Source organism: Poecile atricapillus, chromosome 12 (assembly GCF_030490865.1).
Source record: "Poecile atricapillus isolate bPoeAtr1 chromosome 12, bPoeAtr1.hap1, whole genome shotgun sequence".
In the NCBI taxonomy this organism is placed as follows: domain Eukaryota; kingdom Metazoa; phylum Chordata; class Aves; order Passeriformes; family Paridae; genus Poecile; species Poecile atricapillus.
In genome coordinates, this window is record NC_081260.1 from 11,174,052 (window position 1) to 11,202,009 (window position 27,958).

A 27,958-nucleotide genomic window follows, 5' to 3' on the forward strand; every position below is an offset into this window, starting at 1 on the left:
GAAGGGAAATCCAAGTGGCACCAGCTACACGCTCGGAACTGCAGCTGTGCTCATGACAGGCCGGGAGGTGAGGCTGCACCGCCGGGGCCGGGAAGGAGCTGTGGTGCCACAGGGAGGGAATTCGGCTCAGCCGGGTGCCCAGGCGGGCCTGAACCGTCCAGCAGAACTGGGACAGGCCGCTTGAAAGAGCAACTCATGTGCTGAGGCTGGGGGACCTGAACGGACCCAAACCGCGAACCCCAGCCCAGCCTCGGCATTGCACGGCTCCGCTCCGCTCCGGCCCGTGTCACGGTAGGGGCCGCAGGCATTGGGACGGGTCCCCCTGCGCCTTCCCGGGGAATCGGGAAAGCGGGCAGGGGCCGGGGGACCGCGGAGGCAGCTGGGCAGGGCCGGGGCTCGGGACCCCCCGGCCGGAGCTCCGCGCTCGCCTGGCCCCTCAAGCCACCGCCCCGACCCTCCGCCCGCCCCGCCCGCAGCCTGGCCTGCACCATCGCGGGCTGCCGCGGGGAGGGACCGCCGGCCCCGCACCTCACAGAACGCGGCGGCGGCGACGGCGGCGGGACCGGCGGGACCGGTGGGGCCGAGCAGGGCGGGGACGGCGGGGCGGGGCGGGGAGCGCGGACAGGCCGGGCTCGGGGGCGCGGCGGGCCCCCCCCGCGCGGTGCCGCGGTGGGCACGCCCGGAGCCGCCCGCAGGCCGGGGCGGAACGTGCGGCGGGCGGGCAGCGATGGCGGCGGCCGAGGTGGCGCGGCAGGTGCGGGCGTGGGGCCGCCGCATCGCGGGGGCTGGGCAGCGCCGGAGCGGGGGGCCGGGACCGGGCAGCGCCGGGGCGGCGGGCGGGAGAGCCGGGCATGGCCAGGGCGGCGGGGCCGGATAAGGGGGCGCCGGGCGAGATGCGGGCTGGGAGGACACCGGCCTGGGGCCTCCCGCGGGTTCCGAGACTCGGTTCGGGGCGGCGGCGACTCCCGGAGGGTCGGGCTTTGGGGACCGACCCGAGGGGAGCTGATGTTACTTGGGGTAGAGGATGTTGCGGTCGCCCCCGCTGCAGCCTGGCCCGGCGACCTTGGGCTGCCCGCACCGCGGCGGGCCGGGGGTCCTGCCCCGCCGGGCCCGGCCTCGGCCGGACCTGCCGCGCTGCCCGGGGCTGGCCGGGCTGCAGCGCTGGGGAGGCCTGGCCATGCATCCCTTACCCAGGTCTGGGGGCCCCTCGCGGGACCAGGGCACGGCAGTGGCATCCCTGTCTCTCCGGGGATGCTGCTCTCCCCCCAAAGAAACCATCAGCCAGTGTTCGGTAGTGTGTGATCCGGAAAGGAAGGTCTCCGGTCTGGCACCGTGTGCCGCGGAGGAGCTCATGGGAGCCAAACACCAGCACCGTGTTCCCGCTGCGCTTTGTCCCCCAGGGTCCCCGCTAGTGTCCCCGGGTGCCCACCGGCCACTGGCGCGGCACAAGATCCCCGCGTGTCTGGGGAGAATTATCCAGAAGAGGAGCAGAGGGAGTTGAGCTGCCACTGCGTTTGTCAGAGAAATGCTAAGGAGGCATGTGTAACACGTTTGCATGTGGAAAGGTTTTGTCTGTGGTTTGATGGGCTTCCAACTTTCATGTCCATGTGTTAATACAGAAGTAATACTTGAGGTGAATGCTTTCCAATTTCATCTTCAAAGAAGTATGTTTTAGCATGGACCCAGTCTTGCTGAACGGGTAGATGTAGCCATTCTTTGCCAGTTTGTGATGTTATTTCCTCTTGGACATACCCATTGCCTTGTGTGTGACTGCCAAAATATGTGAAGTGACTCAGTTGCTCCCCTGTCTTTTAAAGGAATTGAGCGTTATGCTTTCCTAAGATAATGTACAGGAGTTTTAGACATATGCTTGTGGCCTGGAATGAATTTATGATACTGCTTTGGAGGCAAAAGGGAAAGCTGTCTGTGAGACAGACTTGAAACTATTGTACTGCAAATTAAAAATGTCCTTTTATGAACATATAACTTGTCAGCCAAGATCTTGGACACCTAGTCACGTCTGGTTCGTGGAGCAGTCAGCTGTAATGTCGCGGTGGTGCTGAGGGCTCTGTGTGTGCCAACAGGGTTAAAGGTGTGAGGGCTGAGGCTGGGTTGTGGGGGAGCTGGGGTTACCACCCTGCCATTGTCCCAGAGAACCCTTGATCAAGCCCACATTTATTGCAGGGATGGTCAGTGAAACCCCCTTCTCCCCAGGTGGGCAGGGTGGCCTTGTCACCACCAAGCTGAGTCCCTTCTCCTGTCCCCTGCCAGCGGGGAGGATGGGTGCAGAGGATCAACTTGCCAGGCACTGTCCAACTCTCAGTCTCTAGTAGAGGTCAGAAAAGTTATTGTGACTGCTGGTAGTGATATGTATCTTTTAACTGCTGGAGGAGATTTCTGGGAATGTATCCAAACTGCATGGCATTTCTGCAGCCTTTTGTCAGGAGCATAAAGAAGTGTAATCTTAAGAGCTGTCAGAATTTGAGATTTCGGAAGCATTTGACTGTGAATGTTGAATGGCTGAGTGATGCAGTGCGTCTGGAGAGGGTGGCTGATGGTCAGGACCTTTGGTAAGACTTTCTTGCTTTCCATGGGGCCTGATTCAAAACGATTTCCCTCCCACATTTTTGGTGTTTTTCTTTTATATTCTTGACTTTTATCAGCTGAGCAAGGAAAAAGAATACAAAGTCTTTATCTAGACTTTACATTCCTGATTTACATTTATCTTGTGCAGGATGTTTATACTGTCTGCTGGATAATTTTTTATTACATAGGAGAATTACACACTTGTACAAGTGAGAAATAATTGGTACAAATATTGCTCTAATTTGCTGTTTAATCAGAACCAAATGCAGTCTGGGGAAGTGAATGCCATAGTGCCAAGGTCATGAGAAGGGATTGGATGTTGTTGTGGCTTAAAGATGATGTGAAAAACTGTAATGTGGAAACCTGAGTTCAGGTTCTGCCTTGCTTTGCCATTTGAGATTTAACTTCTTGTGTAAGAGTTGTCTCAGGTTTGGGGATTAGGGCCCCAGGTGTCAGCATTAAGGGCAGCAGAGGGGCAGGAGGCGGCTGCTGTGAGCACCAGCAGTGGTGATGGAGCTCTGTGAGCTTTGCTTGATTTGTTTTTTTTGCAGGATAGTGCTGCTGTGTTTGTTGTGGCTGTTTGAAAATCTTTCTAAGGGAGTCTCCAAGGCCTCAGGGTTTGAAGTGATTGTTATTTGGGAAGAGGTGAGAAATTGTGTCAGAAGTACTAAGTGTCAGCTGTCAGTGCCCTGAGCAGAAACAGTCAACTAGATGAAGTATTGTACTGCAGCCTCTGAGAGCAATTTTGTGCTGTGTGGCCCTCATTTGGAAACTGGGTCCCTTGGGTTCAGAACTGTAACATTCTTTGTTTTCTTTGCTGTGCTCTGCCTGAATATCACCAAGTGGAGGCTTTGCCTTTGCCATGGTGTCTTTTCTCAACATTCCTTTAGACCTGGCCGCAGACAGAGTCCTGAATATGCAGTGTTGATATTTGCAATGAGCAGCACCATTGCGTGTGTTCTGCTTTATCTCCACAAAGAAGCAATGGCCTCTCAGGGCTCCAAGGACATCAGGGGTGACAGTGCTGTACCTGCTTGTCCTGCTAAGTAGATCAGGACACATATGTGCATTCAGCAAGATTTTTCTCTAATCGTTTTTTCATCCAAGGACCCTGGAGTGATTCAAACACCTGAAGACTAAATCTTGCCCCTTTTTTTGTAAACTAATAGTTAATGTGTGGTGCTTTCAGGCTTGGGGTCATTCATTATAATATCTTTGTATTTTCCATATGATTCAGATAGTCTTCTGTAAGAATTAAGAGTAGGTAGTGGTGGTTTCTGTGGTATGGAGAAGCCCTTACAAAAGGCTGTATAAATCCTTCTAAGAAAGGAAGGAGGAAAAAAGCTTCTCCAAGTGGCTGTTCCTTACTTTCACTCTGCCCAGCCTGATAATACAGCAAGAGAGTGTGTTGCTCTTTTTGTTCTTTTAATCTTGTTTGTGACAAACACGCTTCACTTCCTTCCAAGCAACAACAGCCCATTCTGCCCAGACAGGGGGTCACTCTGTGTATATGGGGGTAAAAAAAAGGCATCTGGTGTCTTGGTGTGGTGCCAGTGTTCATACTGGCTTTCCAGAGATTCCATCTTTGTCTTCGTTCCAAGAAGATGTAACCTTAAAATAGAGAGTACAAAGGACTCTGAGCCATCCAGCGCTTACTGATGCTGCTGGAAAAAGCCTTCATGCATACAGTAGTTAAACTTTGCTTACCGTGCTGGTACCTCTTCATATGTTTTAAATTTGATCTGATTTGGAAGATGAATAATGGAAGGCAGTCTTGAACACCTTATCAGCAAAAAGCTTACAAGCTTAACATAGTCTCCTTCAATGTTGAACAAGGGGATCCAAACCTACATTTAATATGCACCCAGGATGACTAATCAGTGTGTTCATATGTTGTTTATGATGGTGCTGTTTATATATAGCAGTGCTCTGGTACAGAGATACCACTTGGTGCTTGAAGACTGGTGACTTGCACTGTTTCTTGGTGGATCAGACAGAAAGTGTTTATTTTCTCTCCACAGGTTTGGTAATTGCTGTCAACTTTCTGATGTGTGTCAAAACCAGACTGATCTTAAAACATTATTTGTTTTTATTTTTCCACCTCATCCAATCTCTTGATGCCTTGGCTAAGTAGGCTGTAGATTTTTAGGCAGAGTAGCACAATATACCTTATGGCTGTGTACTTAACATGGAGGCTTAGCTACTGTGACTGGAAATCACATTTTGCAGTAGTTATTTCCTGGCCTGTACCAGATGTGAGGTGTGGTTTAACTGCACTGTAAAACCACAGGTGACTAGAAAAAAACCTACAGGAAATGACTTGCAGGCTGAATTCTGTGTGATGGTAAATGCCTCCTCTTAGCTGAATGTGGCTTAACTTCTACCATTTATTTTGTTCCATCTGGATCACACTTATATTTAGGGATGAGGGGATGATTTGTTCTTAATGAGAGCCCACACTCCTGCCCACGCTTCCTGGGGAGAGTAGTGTTCAAGCCATCTTCCAGCGGTGTAGTTTTAAGGCTGGGTATTAAAAATACACTTGATATTTTTCCTTCTCCAGGAGCCGTCTGCTCTCTCCTGGTTCTCTCTCGTGCGTTCTTGGGCTCTGTCCCCGCCCTCTGTTCTTCACTAGGACTGTGGGGCTGTAGCTGCAGGTCCAACACTGCCATGAGATTCCCCAGTGCTGGGGTTTTGTTTTGGTGAATGCAGTTTAGGAGAGTTTGAGTGTGTTGTCACAAAATCTGTGTGTCTGATGGTCTCACTTTCTTCTGCTTTAGCTGATTCTGCATTACTGGACCTCACAGTTGCATTGTCAGTAGGCAAAACCAGAATCTGCTGGGGAGCCTGAGTGCCTTCCTCATGAACATGTTATTAGGAGGGAAGGTGCTCAGGAATTAATGAAGTGCCACATTTGGTGAACATCTTGTCAGGAAGAGTCAGACTAATACACAAAATATGGCTAAGGGGAAACATATTTACACATCACAGACTGGTAGATATGGTTAATGATTGAAGTGTATTTGGAGCCTCATATCTGAAAAAAACCAACAAACCCAAACCCACAACAGCAAAACAGTAACAAGACAAGAAATCATACTGACAGGCTACTGTAGTAGTAAATGTACTCCTTGGGGATGTTTTCCCAGCCTAAAATACCAGTGCCATTAGCACAAGAGGGAAAACCAGTATGCCTGTCCCTTTAAACAGACTTTCAAGATATGTGAAAGCATGATTGTGAAAGAATAAATTCAAAATCACACCCTATAAACTACTGCCTTTAGGCTGTAGTATTTTTTGCAAACTTATGGAAGGCTAGAGGGGAATTTTCTGATTTTCACACTAAGATACATTTTTAAAAAAAGCCTTTGCTTCAGAGAGGGAAATACCTTTTGGGAGCTGCAGATGGACAGCTTTCCAGTACACACCAACACAGGTCTGCAGCACTGACTCTTCATTTTCTCTGGTGCCATTTCTGAGACTGAGCCTCTGCATGTCGTATTCTACTGTTGGCTGGGTAGGGTTGGGACCCAGGATGCCTTGGCATAGACTGGCCAGGTGAAAATTTCTGACCCCCCTCCCAAAACTTGTGGCTGTTCTGGGCATGGAGCACCACATGTTCCACTTGGCTGGGGAGACCAGATTAGTGGTGTGGAGCACAGGAGAGAGCAGGGTGCAGGAGCAGCTTCTCAGGAAGTCCTTTGGGTGGCTGGGCAGGAGCAGCCCTTGCTCCCCAGCAGGAGGTTTGGGTACCTCCACTCCCAAACCCTGGTGGCAAGCTCCTTCAGGACTGTGGGGTTATGAGCAGCTCGGTTCCGGACACTTTCTCCTCTTTGTTTTCCTATAGGTACAATTTTCCTTACTGTTTCTGGCTAATTTCTATAAATGCAGCCGTGAATGGGAATTACATGTGAGTTCCATTTCACATAAAATGAATGGTAATAGGCTTGTAGGAGGAGGAGGAGGTGTCATTAATACATTGCTTTGCACCGAGGATTCTTTTTGTTCTCACTATAAAGTGTGACTTGAGTTTCTGCATATTTTTTGAAGAAACAAGTGGTTTTAACCTTTTCATTTCAGCGGTTGTGTTTGTGTACATGTTTTGCACATTTTAGTGTTATTCTGTCAGGGCTACCTTCAAATGTTTGGCAAATGAAATGTTCTATTTATGTCTTCTGGAATTGTTTTAGAGAAGAGTGGAGCATGCTGACATGACTGACAGATCTTTGAAAATCTCTGCTTGGACTGTGCAGTTGATTCCACTTGGGAGATCTTAAGGGTTTATACAGAGAAGTGTATTTTACTTGAAAATGACACAGTTATTTCATTGTGTTTCAGGGTGAAGGCTGTCGTACTGTCCCGCTTTCTGGACACGTAGGATTTGATAGTTTGCCTGACCAGCTGGTTAATAAGTCAGTTAATCATGGGTTTTGTTTCAACATCCTGTGTGTGGGTGAGTATTTCCATTCTGGGAAGTTCTCTTGCTGAAAAGTTTTCTGCAGCTGGATGTTGCTTGTAGCTTACAGCACTAACAAGGTAGCTTTGATATGAATTTCCCCAACTGTTCTATTTTCAGTAACAAGATTTACTGTTGCTCTGAGAAATCCCCACTGGGGTTTTGCAGTATGGCTTTTTACCAAGCAGTGAAATAAAATGCCTAAAATCACAGGCTGTTATTATGATCTTTCTTTTCCTCATATGTTTGAATTCCACATTTTTAAAAGAAAATAGGTCGGAGTACTTTGTTATGAGGTTTTGTTTGGTTACGTATTGCATTATTACTATAATTATTATTATTATTATTTTAACAAAATACTAGTCATGCTCCTCTTAAATCACTAAAAGCCATTTTTTTCTCCTCCCTTCTGTGCATACTTGAATTAAGATAGTGTCTGGCCAAGCCTTAACTCTTCTGACAATTATCCAAGGTGCCATGTGGTGTGGATCACAGCTGGGGCCTGGCGTTGTAGCAGGACTTGAAGTCTGTCCCTGTATCCCATCTCACAGGTCTTCCCCAGGGTTAGGATCCCAAATAATCCCTTCTCTTAGGTAACAGAAGTAAAACTCTGTAGGGCTTTGGTACCATAGTTTGGGAAGGTGAATTCAGAAATCAGAAATAGAGTATTAATAATTGTCTGATGGGTTTGCTGCTGCTGGTGCCCTGCCTCTGGGAGCAGGAGGTCATTGTGTGACATGGCTGCTCGGAGTAAGCTCTGTCTGCAGATGATTCCAACAGTGCCTGGTGTGGCAGGGGGAGAGCAGCAGCTGTGAATACCTCCTGGGAACTCAGTTAGTGGTCAGCTTGTCTCCTCCCATGAGAGATGCAGCTCGTGGTATGGAGCTGGTATTTGCCCAGAACACGTTAAGTCTGAAACTAGAGTAGTAGAGCAAGGAGAGGAGAGCTGAGCCCTGTTAAATGGAGCTGAGAAGACAATTTTCCTTACAGCCGCATTCCTGTGAGATGATAAACTTTGCTGACAAGTGGAGGTCACTGTCAGGCTGAGTCTCTAGGTGATTTCCACAGTACATGAATGTGATATGACCTAAGGAAACTCCTGTCCCCATGACTGAAGTTTAAAAGTGTTTCCTTTTCCACTTACGGGGCTGCAGTGGTTTTTTTTTACAAGTTCTAGGTGTAGCAGTGGATGCCTTCTGTAGTTATATCTTCCCTTTGATGTGTGGAGAGGAGCTGAATGTCAGTGCTTTCCTCTTTGCAGGGCAGAAATTGAATGCATGTATCACTTGTTGAGGTGAATAACAAGGACTCACCAAGATGAATGTACATTATTACTAATGTCAATTTTTTATGAATAGTAATAACACAATCTTGAAATAAAGACACTTTATAGAAAAATATAATAAACCCCATTAGAAAAAGATTTGCAGATCTTTGCCCCCACACTTAAACATCCTGGAGAAAGAAAACAAAAATTCCCAGTGTTCATGTGTCATTTATTTGGTTGAATTTCACTTGTACAGCAGAGTTTGGGATGAAAAATTGGAAGAACAAAGAAGCAGATGAAGACTGGATGAGGATCCCATAGACAGTCCACTAAGCATGACAGAAAGGCACTGCATTGCCCCCCGTTTTTCAGCTGTGTGTGGCATGTTGGAGGAAAAATCTGGTGATATTTCTACTCTGTGTCATACTGGATCTGAGCCAGTGATTCCTCCAGCTCTTGCTGGAGAAGCCAAGGAAAGCTTCAGAAATGACTCTCAGCAGCATGTCCAGAGTAGAGCAATTTTTAGCTCTTCTCATGCTGAAAGCTGTCTCCCACATGAGATGAGAGCCAAAGCTAGAATAAATGAGAAAACCTCTCATTAGATGTTAGGGGTTGCAGATGGTTTCTCTGATCTTTCATTTCTCAGCACAACCATTTTCCTCCTAAGCCTTACATGATAAATTTTCAGTTGCCTCTTAGTTCAGTGCAAAGGCTGGAGAAGTGTTTAATGGCTGAGACTTTCTGTGCTGGCTGTATTTCTCAGTGAGATAGGGGAAAAAGTGGAGGAACAGGCTGCTGGTTTTTGATGTAAATTTCTTAGTTTTTGCTAGGATAGATTGTAGTTGCATTAAACTAGTACCCCAGTTTAAACTAGTTTCCAGTTTAAGCAGGATTTTGTCCCTTCCTCTCTCCCAGGATTTGCAGGGAATTTGTTCTAACTGGCCTATTCAGTGCAAAGAGAAAGGCTGTTTTGTGGCAGAAATACCTCCCTTTCCCCCAGGACTGTACCAAGACTGTTTGAGGTCTCTCAGTCCAAAGGAGTGAGCCTGTGATGTGCAGGAGGTCTCACCTTGGGGGAGGGAGTGATGTGCACAGGATTCCTGGTGCTCTCCAACAGGCAGCTCTCTGGGGTGATGAGCTGACAGCCTGGAAGTTTCCCAGTGGTTGTTTCTGTGGTCACTGGTGCAACCAGTTGAGGAGAGATTCTCGGAGTTTCTCTAATCAAAAAGCCATCTGTCCCCTTAGCCTTCTCCTGCCCTGCTGGTACCCTGAGGTAGATGCTGGGAGCTGGGTGCTCCTCTGAGTTAGTGTTTCAGTGTATTTTGTGAGCCCTTGTTGCCCTCCTTTTCCCTGCAGCTCAGCCTTTGCCTGTGGGGAATTGTGTGGTGTCTCTGCACGCCTGTCAGAAGAAACTGTTTTTCCCTTTCTCCTTGAGAGATGGCCTTATCAGTCTGAGTTGCCTCAGGGCTTGTCTCAGCAAACCTGCTACATTGGATTAGCTCCCATTTCTACACATGAAAAGGCTGTGCATGCGTATACATTTTCTTTAAAATTGAATTATTTGATATCTGGAGCCATGGTTGTTAATCTTGTGAAGGACAGGTGCTGCTCTCTCATGAAAGGAACCTCTTGTGAAAGCTGCTCCCTGCCTTTGAACAGGGAAATACTCTAAGGACTCCTCTGTCCCCCCAGCAGAGTCAATTGATGATGATATGATTGGGGCCTCTTAAATCCTGAGTGTTGTGGGAAAGGGGGGCGGTGAGCAGTTGCTTGTTTCACTTAGCACATGCTTGGAAAAAGCAAATTAAATTTCCAGGCACAAAATGAGAAGGTGCCGCTTTTGTGGTGTATAATTCAGCTCAATGCTGCAGGTGCTTAGGGTGCTAAAAGTTCTGTGAAAAGAAGCCGTGAAAGCTCATTCAGCACAAAGATGTCTGTCTCTGTTTGGGAAGTTAGGAGCTTGTCCCAGCTGTAGTTTTGCAAGTGGTGCCACCACAGTTCCATCAGTGCACGATTTGATGAAGTGCTTCCATAGAGCAGTGAAGATAACCATGTGCACGTGAAGTTGGGGCAGGGAACATCTCTCAGGAGAACTAGACAATGTGTGGGGGCTGTGGGGCATTAAGAGTGGATGGTGCTTTCTGAGCACTGGTGTAGGGCTGCTGCATGTCCAGAACCTTTGGCCTTTTTTTTTTTTTTAATGTCCTTGAAAATTGTCAGACTTAAGAGCAAAACTTCATCCCATGATGAAAGGTACAACACTCAAGCTTTTCCATTGCTGTCACATCTTCTTGGTGCAGAACTCTACCAGTAAAGGTCACTCTCTCTGCCCTGTCCTCCCCACAGAGCTTTGTCAGCCCTGTTTTGGGACACCAGACCACTGTCAAGTTGCATAATCCTTAAGTACAGTTTTGGAGATCAGATCACATGTGTCCATAAGCCTGACATCGGGAAATAATCTCCCTGCCAGGGATGCCTCTCACTCAGCTTGTGTACACTGCTGCTTTTTTCAAAGTAATTCTGCCTCTTCTAATCCCTGTTCATCATTTCTGTGTTGTGGGGAAGATTCCAGTGCCATCGGCTGGAACAAGCACAGACCACTTGTCCTTTTTGTCAGACCTTTTTATCTGGACTCCTGTCCTTGCAAGAAGCAGTTGGCACCATTCACATCTTCTAGCCAACAAAAAGTTGCCTCTGTGTGAGGCAGAAACTCCCAGAAGATGCAGAAATTATTCTTTCTGTCATTTTGGCCTTCAAAATAGCACTGCTTCCTATCTCTGCTCATATTTAACACAGCAGAACACTATTAGTGTCTTTAGTCTTTTACCATTTCATATCACTCTGTCAGTGTTAACATTCTTTCAGCTGAGACAGTCTTTACTCTCTTTTTCCTCTTCCCTGGCAGGCTTTAATTCTGTGTCAAGTCAGTGGGGTTACACAGTGCAGGGACAGGGGTGTCTGCTGGCTCGATGTAATTTTGGGAGTGCAGATTTCATAAGAGATATCATGTTAGTGCCTGGGTGTTTTAATCACAAAGGTGTTTGGACAGGCAGCTCCCACCTGCGGAAAAATGCCGCAGTTCTGATCTTCCCCTTCCAAAAGGAAAAACTCAGTGTTTGAATTCAAAGTTGCCTTTGCTGGCCCTGTGTAGCTGCATGAGGTGGAGTGTAAAAAAGCATGTTCTGCATCTCTTAAACACTTCTCCTAGCCCCTCTGAGACTTAAAGTCACTCTTTCTGGAAAAAAACGCTTTAGATGGGTTTAAGGTTGGCAATGATTAACAGGTTCAGGATGTGCTTAAACAAGAGTCTTGGCTTCATATGAAGATCTTTCAGCCAAAAGAAGGAGGGAGGCAGAAACGAGAGGTGACTTACAGGGTGCTGTCTGCCCAGAAGCCAGTGTGGTTTACTGATGACCTTTTGTATCCACTGCAGAGAGCAGCTCTCTGCCCTGGGCACCGCTGCTGCTCCCTGTCACCCTGTGCTGTAGCCTTGGAGCTGCTCTGGGGCCTGCCAGGCTGTGGGGCAGTGGCACAGGAGGAGGCTTTGCAGGATTGTGTGTGGGTGATGCTCCTGCGCTGCAGGGCTGAGGGACTCTCCTATCCTGAGATGTCCCATCAGGGCTCCTGGCATTCACAGGCAAGCAGACAGCTCACTGCTCTGTCCCACCCATCCCTTGGCAGGGGCTTTGGAAATGCTGCAGCCTTCTCATACTGTTTAGATTTTTGTCTTTTTTTACACCGCTCTTTCCTGGAATCCCTGAGAACAGCCTGGGAGGTCATACAGGCTGTTGGCTGTTAACTCTTAAAATCCCTGTCCAAACCATGGAAATGCTCTGGTCTGATTTGTGCACCTGCTCATTTTTGGGGGCAAGTGGTCCCTGACAAGTCCAGACAATGAGATTCCAAGTCAATGAAGGGCTTGTTGGACCAGCTTATTCTTCCAGTGACAGAGGTAACCTTGTGCTTTGCTAGGTCCCCCTCCTTTGCTCTGGCCAGTGCTGCTGTAGGTACAGCTGATGCACTGAGGTAGCACAAGGGACTGCAGCCATGCCAGCTCCTTCTTCTTCCCTTGGGATTGAAAACCAGACTGATGCAAAGAGCAACTGCACTGGTGGCTGTTCTGGCTGTAGTTGGTGTTGGTGATGGAGCACTGCTGGCTCCCAGGCAGTTCTGCAGCTTAAGCTGTATCTTGATTTTGAAATGTTAATGGATCTTGCTGCCTCTGGAAAGATACTGGATATGTCATCCTGGCAATCAGGGGCTGCTTAGTTCTCAGAGCAGGGGATTTGGGACTTGGAATGAGACAATATTCCTTCCAACCCAAACCATTCCATGATTATATGATTCTGTGTTTGCCTTGCTCTACCATGTACTTCATCCCCAAGTGAGGAAAATCCCTTCTGAGGCCAGAAGAGGAATTTGCCTGCTCGCAGGGGTGAGGCTTGGAGATTTGGACATGTGGACGGGGGAGGATGGGGAGGAGTTTCCCCTTCTTGAATTGGGCATTTCATGCAAGTTTGGATCTGCTACAGAGTTCTAAACCTACAAAAATAAGAAGCTCTTTTATTCTGAGCAAAGTGGGAAAATGGTGAAGTTGTTTTGGTTGGGAGCTGAGGGCTGGGGGAATGAGGGGAATGCTCATGCTGCCAGACACACTGGTCTCCCTGTGGTCCCACAGCAGGCTGGAGGAGCAGCGTTCACAGAGGGTGGGGTTCGGCTGCTCCTGAAGTTTCTCCAAAGCCGTCTGGGCTGCTCAGAAATTGCTGTTTCCCCAAAACACAGCAGCCCTCACAAGGCAACAGACCAGACTGCGTAGGAAGTCAGATCCTGTGAGCTTGGAGAGCTGGCTCTGTTGTCAGAGCCTGGTAAGGGAGGCTGCCCTGTGGAATGTGTGCATAGAGGGGTTTGTTTTATTCTTCCTGGGATGTATCTAAAACAAATTCAAGACTGCTCTCTGGGATTTGTCTCTTCCTTCAGACAAGGAAATAGTTGCCTGTTGATAAATGAAATCCAAATTGCAGTTCAGTACTGATAGAATACTGGCAGAATACTGACAATTCTAGCAGAACTTTTGGAAGCAGATTTTGCGATATTGTACAGCTTGTGTAGCCCCGAAGGTACGAAACCAGGTATTACAGAAAATGCCCCCTTCCAGTGTAGAAGGCTGATTCTCCAATCTGTTATGAGAAACCAACTGCACAGCTTGCTGTGGGACTTGAATCAGCTCTCAGGGTTTCTGCACGGAAGGAAGCTATTTCTGTGGCTGCTTATTACAGACATTGATCCTGGAGCAGCTTTTTTTGGAAATGGCAGTGAGCCCCATTTCCTCTCCCACTTTTTAATGAAAACAGCATCTTCTGTAGTGTAGTTGTGTGTTTAAGCAGGATCTGAACGATGCTTTCCCCTTTGCTTTTCTACCTCTTTCCTTTCATCTCTATTTTGTAATGACATTAATGGCCATTAGACTGTGAAATGTAATTTTCCCAGAATACAGACCTCCCATTGTTCATGGCTTTCTGTTTACCAGACGCTCCCTTGGGAGCATGAGATCTGCTTTCATCTGCTACAATTTCACCCCTGTTAATGTTTGGAAGCTGAAAGGCCAACCCATATTAATATTCAACAGAACATTTCAACTCTCTTTTTCTCCAATAGGGGAAACTGGCCTTGGTAAGTCCACCCTCATGGACACCCTTTTCAACACCAAGTTTGAAGGTGACGCAGCATCTCACTCACAGCCTGGAGTCCAGCTGAAATCCAGTACTTATGACCTGCAGGAGAGCAATGTCAACCTCAAGCTGACAATTGTGAGCACAGTGGGCTTTGGGGATCAGATCAACAAAGAAGACAGGTGAGTGTGAGGGAGAGAGGCTATATTGTGACCTGGCTTTTCGTTCTCCCTGTGCCCTAGCTGGGCCTGACTGCACTGCAGTTTTCCTGCTTGCTTCTTAGGAGCTGTCCTTGTCACCTCTTTTGGGATGGGACAGGTAGGAGAGAGGACAGAGGCTCTGGAAGGTCAGCACTGCTTCAGCTATAAAGCAGCTTTTCTCATGCTGTCAGAGCAATTTCTGCCCTGCTGGCAACCTTCTGCCCAAATTCATCTGGTGGGGAGACTGAAATGCTTCAGGGCATCTGGGCTTGTTTTGGTTGGTGCTTCCCTCAAGCTGCTGACCAAACCCCTAATGTGGCTTGGTATCTTCTTGGCTTATTATCCTCTTTTGGCAGGGCTCTTCCATGGGGAGAGCCAAAGGAAGCAAATGTGCAGTGAGATACCCTGGGGGAGTGAGATACTCCTGGGGAAGTGTGTCTGGCAGCTCACAATCCAGAGTGGCTGGAGTGTGTTGGTTAAGGAATATGCAGTTACACCAGACAGTCTCCAAGGTGCATCTCTGCAGAGACATTGCTGATGGGATTTGCTTTTATGTGGATCTGTTAGATTTTTTTTTCAAGTTTGTTTTAAATGCACTGATGTCCTTTTGAGTCTGGCAGGCTCTGTATTTCAGAAGGCCTTGCAAGGGAGTTACAGGAATTTCCTGCCTCAGAGCACTGGGCACAGGTAGTACTGAATGAGGCTGTGTATTCCACCAGCAGCACTCAGGGCTGTGAGAGCAGCAAGCCATTCACTCCCTGAGTGCAAGCAAGGGTTACACACTGCTGCAAATGAGTCTGCATTAGCCTTGCTTTCGATAGTCTCTCACCCTTGCATTTCAAAATATGAGTCTGCTTTCCCTGGAGAGGATGTGTATCTGCTATCCTCTGCTGAATACTAGTACTGTGCTTTGACAAACAGGCTGCTAGAGTCTGATGTAGGACCATGTCTCCTTGTCAGCAGTGTAACTTTAAATTTCTTACAGGTGGAGAGCAAGGGAGGGAGAGAGAGTTGGTCTCAGAAAGTGGAAAATGGAAAGTGAAATCTATCAACGGTTTTTTTCTTAAAAGCAAGCCAAGGGGCATTGTCCAGTTTGTTTAACTCTCTGACTGTAAGATGTATAGCTTTTTTTTTTCCTTTCACCAAAGCTATAAACCCATCGTTGAGTTCATTGATGCTCAGTTTGAAGCCTACTTGCAAGAAGAACTGAAGATAAAAAGGGTCTTGCACAACTACCATGACACCCGGATCCACGCTTGCTTGTACTTCATTGCTCCGACAGGCCATTCCCTGAAATCCCTGGACTTGGTAACGATGAAGAAGCTCGACAGCAAGGTTGGCACAAGTAACTCTTATTGGGCAGATTTACTGTTTGCATAATGGAAAGGCTGCTGCTTTTCCAGAGGATCTCCCCACCTTGAATAGCCCTTCTGGTGGAAATGACTAAATTGGCAGATAATTCTGTAGATTTATTGAGCACTTACAAGTTTTGAAGGTTGTATTGCAGACTTAGAGAAACTCCCAGGAGAAAAGTTGATTACTTTGTACCTCTGTTTTTTTCTAGGTGAACATCATTCCCATCATTGCCAAATCTGATGCCATTTCCAAGAGTGAGCTGACCAAGTTTAAAATTAAAATCACAAGTGAACTGGTCAGTAATGGGGTGCAGATCTACCAGTTCCCAACAGATGATGAATCAGTGGCGGAGATAAATGGGACAATGAATGTAAGTAACTAGGTTCTTCTTCTCTCCCAGAACAGCAGTCAGTGTAGGGGTTGGTGGCCCATACTGGAATGTTTCTTAAATCTACTTTCCCTTTTATTTTGTGTCCTAAAACCAGAGAATTTCACAAGAATTTCATCCTTGTAGTGTCATCTTAGGCTAGGAGAGCTTTGTGGTAGGCTACTGCCTCTCTGGTAGGCTTTTCTAATCAGAAAACAGACTTTTAATACCCTCCCTGTCCTCGTGCTTATCTGTTGAGGGATGTGTAAAAAATCAGTGTTTAAACCCTTTTCAGCTCAAGGGTTTGTCATTATTCCTGTCCTATGCATCACCTGATGGCCTCCCACCAGTAAACTTCAAGGATCCTGTGGCAAGGAACTACACAGCTTAACCAGCAAGGTGTGAAAAACAGTACACAGCCTGGGCCAGACATGCCTTGAGGTGCCTGCAGGTGCCCATTCTGGCTCTGGCTTTCCCAGCATCATGGATGCCTGTCTGTGGCTCCTTGGGGATGAAGCAAGCTGTCCCTTGGTCCTTCTGGCAGCACATCCTGATCATGGTCCCATTTTTCAGAAGGCTTTTCACAGGAAATCAAGTAGGGGAAGTTGATTGCTTTACTGCTGTGGATGCAGCAAAGGTCTAGCTGATGTGCATTTGTGCCACCTCTTGATTTTGTATTAATAGTTGTAGAGTGTTCTGGAGAGGCCTGAAAGAAACTTGAAGTTTGTCCTGACGTAGGAGCTGTCAGTGGTAGCTTCCTACCACTGACAGAGCATTTCAGTGTTAACCCTTCTGAGGGTGGAAGAGAACCTCTGCTTGTCTTTCCTTTCAGCCATTTACTTGTCTCCTGGGAGGGAATCGCTGTCTTGGGTTGCAGACGTTCTGGGTTGTGTCTGTCGCTGCACAGACAAATCAGCTCTTTAATCCTCTATTACAGTCAGAATTACCAGGTTTGTGACGACTAAGCAGGCCAGAATTTGATCGAGGCAATTTTGCAGGTCTGGAAAACTTGTATCTAAATACTGATATTATTAGAAACGTAAGACAGATATTACTCTTATTCTGTGTGTGTCCCATGTGAGAGCAGGGGGCTGAGGAATAGAGGAGGAAGAGCCCATCTCTGTGAGTGCTGGCTGGCAGTTTTGTTTTGTTTGCAGTTTGACTGTATGAGCCACACTCTGAAAGCATAAACATCATCTCTGAAATCTTTTGCTTGTACCACCTGTCTTGAACTTGTCCAAGTTTTTGGATAACCTGTGGAATTCACTACCTGCTCTTGAGAGCAATCCAGGGTCACAGGTCTTCTTGTAGTTGGCTTCCTGAGGCCCTTTAAATTGTCCAGAATTTGGTGCACTTTAAATGCTTTGCCTTATAAATGTCGCTTCACAAAACTCAGCAGAAAGGTTTGGTGCAAAGATCTGGGAACTCAAAAGTGCTGAAACTTTGCACTGTATGACTTTGACTTCCTTGTGGCTTGGCAGAATGCTGTATAGTTCCCAGGAGCAAGGGAGGTGGGGAGAAATCTCACAGAAAAATGCAGCAAAGTACAATTGCAAGGTCTAGGGGGTTTGCTTGGCTGCCTTAGTTTTGGAAATGAGAAGACTGTAAGGTGAGATCTTCAGAACCTAGATAGGTATTTGGGAGGGTTTCAGTTCCAAGTTCGCTGAGCTTACACTGGGCAAGTCTCTTTTTGTCTTCTGAAGAGAGATCACTAAGCAATGACTGTTTCTGATTTCTGAGTTTCTGAAAAGCAAATCCTTCTTGTTCTTAGTCAGTCTTTGTGTAATGTGGAGTGCATATCAGCTTGAAGAGTGTGACCTTGGGTCACACTGGACACAGTGGCTGGGGACATGTTCAGCCCTTCCTCACCAGGGCAGAAGCAAGCAGGGAGGACAGACCTGTTACTCTGAGGGTGGAGGATAGACTTCCATCTCATGATCTGATGGAGCAAGGTGTCTTGTGCTCCAGCATGAGCTAAATGAGTGGTGGGGGGATAAAACCAAGAAGAGTCCAAGACCTCTTACTGCTTCTGTGCTTGTGCAGATGTTCTCCTCAGGCATGGCAAACCCTGGGACAGCACCGCAGTCCGAGCCGCAGCACTCTGTTCCAGCTGTCACTCTGATGCCAGTCTTGCACTGGCTCATCTCACCTGAGACTCTGTGGCTGGGAGGATCAGCCAGGTAGAGGATATAGAGTGGTAGCACTAACAAGGTTTCCAAAAAAGGACCCACCCTGCTACCCCTTGTCTTGGACTAGTGGCCAGTGACTAGACTCCCTGAGATTAGCATGTGCATAATGACTGTCTTGCTCAGTGGCTGTGCTCATCTCTGTGTGCTGGCGGGTCAGCCAGGTCTGAGAGGGACTAACACAGATATCATTAAATGTGTTCCAGGCCCACTTGCCATTTGCAGTGATTGGGAGTACGGAGGAGCTGAAAATAGGAAACAAAATGATGAAAGCTCGTCAGTACCCTTGGGGCACAGTGCAGGGTGAGTTGAGCTCTGGGATTTTCAAGGCATGAATGGTGACACTTGTGCAAGGAGGTAATTTGCTTTCATAAAAGGAGCTGGACTTGATTATCCATGGGGAATTATCCTTTGTTAAATCCTTGTGTCAGGCCTATAGTGCCAGTTTTCCCTGCTGTTAAACCTGTTGGAGGAGTAGACAGTTGGGGAACGTGGGAAGAGATCTTAGTTTCTGTCCCCATTTTCTTCCTTACCATGTCTTTTTACAGTGGAGAATGAAGCTCACTGCGACTTTGTGAAGCTGCGGGAGATGCTGATCCGCGTGAACATGGAAGACCTGCGTGAGCAGACCCACACACGCCACTATGAGCTCTACAGGCGATGTAAACTGGAAGAGATGGGTTTCAAGGACACTGATCCAGACAGCAAACCCTTCAGGTGAGATCCCTGGAGGAGACAGGAGAACTTGAGAGAGGCATTGTTGGATGTGCTGTGTGCTTATGTGTGTGTGTGTCCTTGGGAGAGCATGGAAAAAACCAATGCAGCAAGAAAAACTGCCAGGTCAGATAAATCCAGCAAAGGTCTGCCTGGGAGAAAGTGAAAATACAGGGAGGATGTGCAGGACTGACTATGAATGTGCAAGTATGGGAGTAGAAATGTCTGTGCTGAAGAGAGACAGTGATGCCTATTTTGGGCTTACTGAGAAATAGAGGCCAGACAAAGTTAAAAGGATAAAAGTGGAAAAGCCTTCAGGTACATTAAGGGCAGATGAAGCCTCTCCAGGGGGCTACACCAAAAATGGATGATGATCCCAAGTTTTTCAGACAGATACATGTTTGGTCTATTTACATATCAGGCATTAATCGTCCAGTTACAGCTTCAGGTAATGAAGTCATTTCCTGAAGTTTGCTTCTCCCCAATTCACTTTTGTTTATACTTTTCAGGGCCTGAGGATCTAGGGTGTCCTTGGATCTCAGGCCTAGAGGGATTGTTTTGTCTGACCAAAATGTGAAGACAGTTAACTAACACTTTATATGAAATTTAGAATTATGCACTAATGCAGTCCAGGATTTGAAAAACATAAAAGCTGGAATCTTAAGGCATCAACACCAGTGTTTCTCTGAACTAGTGTCTGTTGCCAGCTGGTCTCTTTGAATTGCCCAACATTCAACATATACAGAAGTGCCAAAAATCATGGGATGAGGAAGACTTTGGGTACATGTGGGTGATTGAGTAGCAAATGTGTTGTGTGCAACGCAATAGTCACAGTGAGGGCTTGATTTCAGAGGGTCAGGGAAAGAAGTTTGTCCCAAATCTGGACTTTCCTTTCTTTTCAGCTTACAAGAAACTTATGAAGCCAAAAGAAATGAGTTTCTGGGAGAACTGCAGAAAAAGGAAGAGGCAATGAGACAGATGTTTGTCCAGAGGGTCAAGGAAAAAGAAGCAGAGTTGAAGGAGGCTGAAAAAGAGGTAATGACTGCAGTACTTGTGTCTTCATGGCTGTGAGTGATAGATTCACTCCCAAGTGAGTAGTTGTTGCCAAAGCACTTTCTGCAGAGTGTGGTCTAGGACTTTCTTATCAAGAAGTCTAAGGATTAACTTGGATGGGGATGTTAAGGTGTTCAGTATATAGGACAAAACTGAATCACAGTGCTTGTTCTGTACAAATTACTGCACCAGGAAAGGGCCAGTCTTGATTCTGATGGAGAGGTGCAGTGTGTTAAAAGTCAAGGAGAGAAGCAGCCCTTTAGATGAACTTGTTTTACAAAAAATACACCCATACAACTTCCTTGGCTTTATGAAAAATTCATTTATTTACTGACCTTTAAAGAGGAATAGGACAGAGATGGATTAGAGGTTTTTTTTTTTTACACTTACGCTCTCCCAATCCTCTGTTCTTAGTCTGCATAGTAATGCATTACTAGAACACTGCCTGTAAGTTGTTGTGGAAGGAGGCTGTTCCCTGCCCTATGTCTGGTTTCTGGCAGTTTAGGAACTAGAAATGCTGTGGAGAGTAGTGGAGACTCACAAGTTCAGATCTCAAAGGATCCTTCCATCTTCCTCTTTCCCTGTGAACAGAATATCTGGTAGTGCTGCGTCCTGCTCACCTCTCTCCTTTCCCTTCAGCTGCATGAGAAGTTTGATCGCCTGAAGAAATTGCATCAAGATGAAAAGAAGAAGCTAGAGGATAAGAAGAAGTCTCTGGATGATGAAGTAAATGCATTTAAACAAAGGAAGACAGCAGCTGAATTGCTTCAGTCACAGGCTCAGCAGGCTGGAGGATCGCAAACTCTTAAAAGGGATAAGGAAAGGAAAAAGTAAGTTGCTAACCCAGAGGTATTTGCTTTTTGGTAATGGTTCTCCTTTACTATTTTTCTGGGTGTTCATATCTCCCTCCAACATAGCCAGTCCTTATCAGGGGCAGGTTTACAGCCAGATTTAATCCCTAGTAAGGCTGAGCAGTATCTGGAAGCATGTAACATTTGCTGTCATCCTGAAGAGCAGGGAGCAGTACTAACTTCCCGCTTTGCCTTCTGACAGCATGGGAGAGGATGAATTTGTTTTTATCCCCCAAGATTCCCTGCTACTCCCTTGGTCTCTCAGTGCTTGTAAAGAAGTGGAACCGTATTAGCTGCCAAGGCTAGGGTGTGAGTAGCAGGGATGTCCCATTATCCTAAAAGAGGAGCATGTTCTCACTCAGGTTCTTAGTTGCTTAGCTTGAGAAGATTGTGGAAATTATTCAGGGAAACTAACAGTCTTGAATTCCAGAATCTGCAGAATTTAAGACTGCAAAATGAGAGGACAGTTCATAGCACCTTGTTAGCACTAGTACTCTTCTCCTGTCTTAAATCAGCTTTTTGCCCTCCACAGAAACAGTGGGTGATACTGCATGGCTGTAGCAGGGGTTTCTCATACCAGGGACAGGTGTGACAGGATCCAGCCCCTCATCAGGGTCTGGGATCTGGGCTGTCTGCAGTGCCTGTGCCAGGCTCCTGAAGCTCTGTAGTTGATCAAGAGTAACCAGCTACACAGGAATCAGATCTCCCAGTTCTCCCAGCACTGAGCAGTTCCCTTCCTTCTCACTGTGGTACAGTTCCCAAAAGGAGTGAAGTGCCACCTGTGCAGGTGTGTAGAGAGTGGTATGCAGCCAAATGGGTCTGGTTTTGTACCACTGCCATGATCCCCTCTGCACAGCCCTGGCACTGTGCCTGCACTATGCAGTCTTAAGTGCAAGAAGAAATGCTATTAAATTGGACAGCATAAGGCATGCCCAAAGTGCTGACAGCACTGTTTGTCGGGGAAAAGCCTGTGACTGTTAAACTTGGGATCAAATGAGACAGAGGAAGAAAGACCCAATTACAAGAATGAGATCCTGGTTTAGCCTTTTAGTTTAGAGCTGAAGCTGCTTCAACATGAACATTCTTTTGCAATGAGCAGTTTGTGCTGCCCTTTTCTCACTTGTCTATTCCTTTTTCCACTGCCTATTTTGATTTGTTCATTTGAATCACCTTCAGGGGGTTTTTAATATCTTTTCATACTGAGAAGTCTGAGACTGGCTGGGGACAGACTTCTCTCTCCAGCTTGGGCTGAGTGAGGAATACCCAGCTGAGTTCTTTCATGCTTAGAGCCCTTAGACATCTGCTCATTCAGGACTGCAGACTTCAGCCTTGAAATCAGTCAGTGTCAGGAATGCAGAAAAGGGAGGCAACAGCTCTACAGTATCAGCAATTAGTTTCTGTGGCCTAAGTCAAACTCTTGGTCCTTGAGGTGGTTCTCATCTCAGAACATCTCCTTGACACCAAGCATGTTGATATGAAAAATCTTTGGTACTGTTCTTGTCAGTTAAGAGCAGAGAAGACTTCATGACAGAGATAGGTCATTGCTTCAGTAAGGCTTGGGAAGATAATAGGAAGCCTCTTTCACCTCTGGGAAAATTGCTGTGCTAGAAATGGTGCAGCTTTCTTTGCTCTGTAACTTCTCCAGTTGTCCTTAGTAATGGATTTCATTGATTTTTTTAGATCATAATTTTTCTTAAGAGTGAAAAATTAATCTTGCAAGCTGGAGCTTAATTGTAGCTTGTTTACTACTGTTTGGGAGTACAATAGCCTTTTTCTTTTACAGGTGACTTGTTTAAACCCAAGCTCTGTAATTTGCACTAATCATGACTCAGTTGATTTTTTTGTTGTTGTTGTTACATCATTACCATCATTATTAGGTCTTACATGTATGCTGTTTTACAGTTAGCTGCTGTTTGGCTGCATGGTGCATGAGGCACATTGTCCTGGTAAGCGTCATTAACTAATAGAGCCTCACAGTGGGATCAGTTACCTTTCCTAAAAAAGCAGACTGTGTGCAGGTCCTGAAGCTTTTAAGTATTATCTCTGTCTTACTCTGCTTTCACCCCCACTATATGTGCTCTACCACTCACTCTACATGTGCAGTTGTAGAAAAAGTATGTAATTATCTTTAAAGATTTGGCAAAGTTAGATTCAGAGACTCAGGATATGGAACATAGAAAAATAAGGATTACGGTCTCTTCCTTTTAAATCTTGCACTTCATTGGCTCTGTTCTCTTTATTCCATCTCTCTAAAAAATAAATTATATTCTTTAATCACACAGACCACATTGATACTATGGCAACAATTGCTATGGAGATGTGGTGCTGATGATACAGCCCAGCTAGCCATGAAAATGTCTCTCTCTTTCCTTTCTCCTCCTTCCCTCCCACTCCTCCAAGCTGTAATGTTAATTTGTGGTTACAGTGAAGGTAGATGCAGGACTAGTTTCTATCATTAGGGTTATTAGTTAAAGTGCTAATGACAGCAGTCTACTTACAGCTAGGTTGAGTTTAACTGAGCGTTTTTAATTTGCTGATGTTTCTCTGGTGAGAGGAAGAGGAAACCTCCCACAGAAATGTCTTGCTTCTTGACAGAGCAGCAATACTCATTATCCAAGGCAAGCATGACAGTGCCCCAGGCTGAGGTGCTCAGGCCTCTCAGAGAAGGGACCCTGTTGGAAATAAACTGTAAAAACTTTAAATAACTAAAAACTATAAATCCTGAAACTTTATAACTAGAAACCATAAAAACTCATCTTTGAGTCCATTCTTCCCTGCAGACAAAGCTAATCTTACATTCTCTCCTGGACAGTCCAAACTAAATTATGGTCTACCCCTTAGACTGGTGGAAGCTGATTCCAGGATTCCTTCCCTCTTAACACCAAGGGAAATGGAAAAGCAAGTAAACATTATGCTGTCAGTGAGAGGCATTTCAGTGTAATTTAAATGGGACCTTCCACTTAACAGAAGAGCTTCAGAAGGGTCTTGTACTGACTTGAGCTGGCGCTTGCAGTTGTCTTGAGCTGTCCAGTTGAATGAATATCTCTGCTGTAGAACAATGAAAAGAACAATTCTCTGCTTATCAGGCTCTGAATGTGGAAAAATAAGCTCAAAGAATAACAGTGTTCATTCTGGTGCTGAGTACGAAGGCACAGCTAAAGTGCAGTTAGAGTGAACATTACTGATTTTTGTTGGTTTTGGATTGCTTCTGGCAGTCCTCATAACTGTACACTGTTGTGTGCTGGGCTTTGAATCAAATGAAGTTCTTTGTTCCTGCTACACAAATGCAGACAGTGCCTTTTTCAATGGGCATTTGTCATTGCTAAATTAAATATGTATATGTGGTACTTTCCAGGATTTAGAAAAACACTCTCCATATTGATCCATAAAGTGTTGCAGGCTTCACTGTTTTGCAAGGATACAAACAAGTCACAGTCGATGAGTCCTGTAGCTTGCAAAACTGTGAAAGGATTATTTTATAAAATAAATTTGGTTCATCCCACTGCTGAGTGTGTGTCTGCATAAAGCATGTTTTGTAGTCAGATTAAACCTTATTAACGCTTAGCAACACTTTCTTTTTTGTGTGTGCGTGCACATTAGAAAAATTTGTATTTTTATTTTGTTTTTTGTCATTAATCCATAAAACCATTAACCTGCCTTTTTCTTTCATTTTCAGTTCGGGTTTCCTGTAGAACCTTTCCCCTGGCCCCAGAGGCGAATGCCCCACCCTCGGCTGTGCCATTGTGCCTGTTTGCTCACCTTTCCCATTGCTCCCGCCCGCGCTCACCACTCGGGGTTAAACCAGAGCTCTTGGCTGTTGGGGTTGTTCTTGTGAGGGACCCTGCTGGCCAGAGGGGCTGTGCCAGGTTCCTCCTGCCCCTTGGGCAGCAGCAGGATGCCCACTGCTCCTGGGCGAGTGTCCCCTCTCCCATTGCTGAGCTTTTCTCCCGCTCTATGCTGTCAGAGCTGCTTGGGGGGTGCATTTAGCTCCTGCTGTGGGTGCAGCCCAGTGGGGAGGGTTGTGCTGTCTCCAGAGACCGGCTGCCCTCTCCTCATATTAATTTGCTGTTTCTAAGCCCTCATTACCCCCTGTGATGCCGTGTGTGACTCAAATAACTTTCAAGGACTTTTTGCAAACTTTGACATCCTCACAGGCATGGGCCTGAGTCCAAACCTCTAGTTCCCAGGCTTGATGAAACCTCAAATTTGGATCCATGGTTTGCAACTAAGTGTTCTCTGAATGCTGCAGGGGTCATGAAGGATCTCTTGCCTGGTCTACCTCTCAGTGTGCTGACCTGGATGCACATCCTGGATCCAATCTCAGGGAAAGCTGGTCACCTTGCTGTACATATCAGTGTTTCTGAAGAAAGACGATGCTGTTTCATTGACTTTCTTCTCAGTGATTCCAACAATTTCTGGTTTTAATGCAAAAAAATACTACTCTTTTTTTTTTTTTTTTTATCTGGCATCTCTTTAGAACTGTACAGATGTTGACAGGTTTCTTCTCATATTTTCTATTCAGCAAAAGCCTTGTTTTTACTGCAAAATTTGCACTAAAAAGGAGGGTGTTTTGCTCACTGGGCTAGGAGTTCACTCTGGCCAAGTGCAGCTGTGGTTTGCCTGCAAGTGTCTTCTCTGTGTATTTCTGGCTGAGTTTTGTTTTTAAATAAAGAGTTCATCGGACAGTGAATTCTGGTTAACATTTACTTCTTTTGTTTTTTGTTTTTTTTTTTTGTTTTCTTTGCCCTTCTTTTACAGTAACCCATGGCTCTGTACTGAGTAATTACCCCTGAATACAATGGCCTGGAATGGACCTTCATTTACTTGTTAAATCGGAGGGTCTAATAAAACATGACAGCATTTCAGCTGTGACCTTTCCAGGGTGTTCTCCTATGTCCTCGTTGTGATTCTGTCTTTACTATGTAATGGTGGTCATTGCTTTTATTAAACAATGTAAGATTAGTCATAACAAGATTCTGGATGCTACAACTTTAAATCCTGCAATATTTTTTTTCCTCTACAATTAATGGATTCCCCTTTTTTCTGGCCTCGTTCCACCCAGTTGAATAAGGGATATGGAAATAAGTTCTGTGAATTATTTTTGCTGGCGAAATAACAATGCAGTTTAAATATATTTATTGATGACATTAAAATGACAGCATCAGTTTAATTATCACGTAGTTCAGAGATAAAACACTTTTTTCTCATTATATTTGGTGTCATTTTCATGACATCATCTGTCTTTTTTCATTTGCTTTTATTTTTTTCTTTTGCTAATCCATGCTATCTGAAGACTAGCATGTAAATCCTCGTTTCCATTTCAAACTTGCTTGTTGTGAGCCCGATCCTTCAGTCGCGCTGTGGGCAGGCTCAGTGCTCTGTGTGTGGTGAATCCACACGTCCTGCCCCTGCTGAAAGATCAGACACGTGCTGCCTCCACAAACCCCCTCCAAATACTGGGGTTTTAGAAGATAAGCACACGTCAGGCCTAGCCCTGATAGGTGATGCTGTTTAGTGCTGAGGTTTTACTGAGCAGGGCTCTGGGTGATGCCACAGGCTCAGGAGCAGTTTCAGCACAGGCTCAGCCTGGCTCCTGCTCACAGCAGCAGCCCCAGGTCATGGCCTCTGTTCCCAGCAGTGAGGGCAGTCCAGACTCTGGATTGCAATGTATTTTCTCAGGTATTCTCTTTCCCATAAATACAATTTCATTTCCCATAGAGCTCTTTAATTGCATTGTGGTTTATTTGGGAATTTTTTGGAAGTTAAAATTTGAATATTTTCTTCTTCCTCTACTGTTGAATGTTGCCCTGCTCTCAAAACCAGCCAGCATCAATCTGTCAATGACTTCTAGATTATCTGCTAAAAGGACAATTGAATGTGACTTTTTTATCATACTGCAGGTTACTGTCTGTTCTTCCTGACCATTTGCCTTATTAGAATGTTATTTAAAGTTACGTGAAACTCTTTAAAGACTTTAAAGAAAAAAAAAGGTTTTTACTTGTGTGATTTCCCTGAGGTAACACAAGGAGGTTCCATCTCTCCTCTGTCAGCTTTTTCAATGTTGCATCTCTTTTTCTTGCTTTTTGAATGTCTTTCTCTTTTTTGCTAATCTTCTGTTTTTTCTCTTTTTTCCCCTTTTCTCTCTCTGTAGCTTTTTTTAATCTGTCTTCGCCAGCTGCACTGTGTCTGAGGGAGAAGACTGCCACTTCTAGAAGAGTTTAAGGGTCTTCTGTCTGGGGAGGGGGGAACAAATCTTCAGTGTTAGTGTCTTGGAAAGAAGCTCTTTTACTGACTTGCATGATACTTAAAATTGAAGTGTCTTGTAATTTGTGTGACAAGACAGGGTGATGTGGGGGGAACTGATGACCTGGAATTTTGAAGAGCAACAGAAATGTGATGTTGGGACTAATGATGTAGCGAATACATTTTCAAACGTTGTTATGGGCATATGTTTTTTCTAATGTTGTCTTTAATAATATAAATGTCATGGGCTTCCCTGAGGTGCGAAGCCTGAGGAATATTTTCAATATGCTATTGTTTGATTTGTTTTGGAAACCGTGCATTCAGAGTCAAAGGAAATACAAACATGGTGCAACTTGCTCTGTTGGCAGCCACGAAATATTTAATTTTATCAAAGAAATAAAGTAAGAACTGTGTGTTCTCACTAGTGTCCTCCTGTGTCTCACCATCCTGTTAAAAGAGCCCCATTGGCTGGTGGACGTGAGTCAAGTGGTACTTTCTCTTTCCTAACTCCACCTCCTCTTGTTCTTTAAAAGTTAGGAGAAGCTGGCAGTGCCCGGGAGAGGCGATGCCGGGCTGGTGTAAGGATGAATTCCTTGCCGGCCGAGAGCGGGGTGCGGTGTTCCGGCGGGGCTGGAGCCGCCCGGGCACCGCTGCCCCCCGCGGCCCGCACGCTGCCGAGCCGGCCTCGTTTCCTTTGTACAAATGGAAGCGCGTGAAAGCGGCACCGCGTTCTGTATTTACACTGCAAACACTGAGGAACCAGCACTGTTCCGCCTGTTACCTTTCTAACTTTCATGTAAATTTTAAATAAAAAACACGAAAGCCAGCGCGGCTGCTGTGGTGTGTGTGTGTGCTGCTCGCGGGCCCGGCGGCGCAGGGCCCGGCGCTCCGGACAGCTCCGGACGGTCACGGGGAAGCCGAAGCCCGGTGAGGATGGCGGTTCCCGGCCCCGGGAAGGGCATCTCCGCGGGCAGAGCCACCCTTGGGGCAACCGCGGCTGTTCGGCAAGG

At 46.1% G+C, this 27,958-nt stretch overlaps 1 protein-coding gene across 5 annotated transcripts; it reads left to right on the top strand.

Moving 5' to 3' along the window:
• The first annotated feature begins 622 nt into the window (after positions 1 to 622).
• Positions 623 to 27,369, top strand: SEPTIN6 (septin 6). Of its 5 annotated transcripts, none has more exons than XM_058847429.1 (11): positions 623 to 754; positions 6,925 to 7,039; positions 13,965 to 14,160; positions 15,327 to 15,513; positions 15,743 to 15,904; positions 18,294 to 18,390; positions 18,636 to 18,804; positions 19,704 to 19,836; positions 20,494 to 20,684; positions 22,608 to 22,651; positions 25,464 to 26,849. In XM_058847429.1, exons 1-10 carry the CDS (start codon positions 728 to 730, stop codon positions 22,609 to 22,611), a joined length of 1,281 nt encoding a protein of 426 aa, XP_058703412.1. In that variant the 5' UTR covers positions 623 to 727; the 3' UTR covers positions 22,612 to 22,651; positions 25,464 to 26,849. The 5 variants fall into 5 exon arrangements, with proteins under 5 accessions (XP_058703412.1, XP_058703411.1, XP_058703410.1 ...); XM_058847428.1 differs by lacking the exon at positions 25,464 to 26,849 and adding an exon at positions 24,382 to 25,436; XM_058847427.1 differs by lacking the exons at positions 22,608 to 22,651; positions 25,464 to 26,849 and adding an exon at positions 26,857 to 27,369.
• Positions 27,370 to 27,958: the final 589 nt, after the last annotated feature.

Coding starts and splice junctions, on each gene's coding strand:
- SEPTIN6 (XM_058847424.1), top strand. CDS start 728: ATGGCGGCGGCCGAGGTGGCGCGGCAG. Junction 7,040..13,964: donor TTTCAACATCCTGTGTGTGG/GTGAGTATTTCC, acceptor TTTCTCCAATAG/GGGAAACTGGCCTTGGTAAG. Junction 20,685..25,463: donor AGGGATAAGGAAAGGAAAAA/GTAAGTTGCTAA, acceptor CTTCTTTTACAG/TAACCCATGGCTCTGTACTG.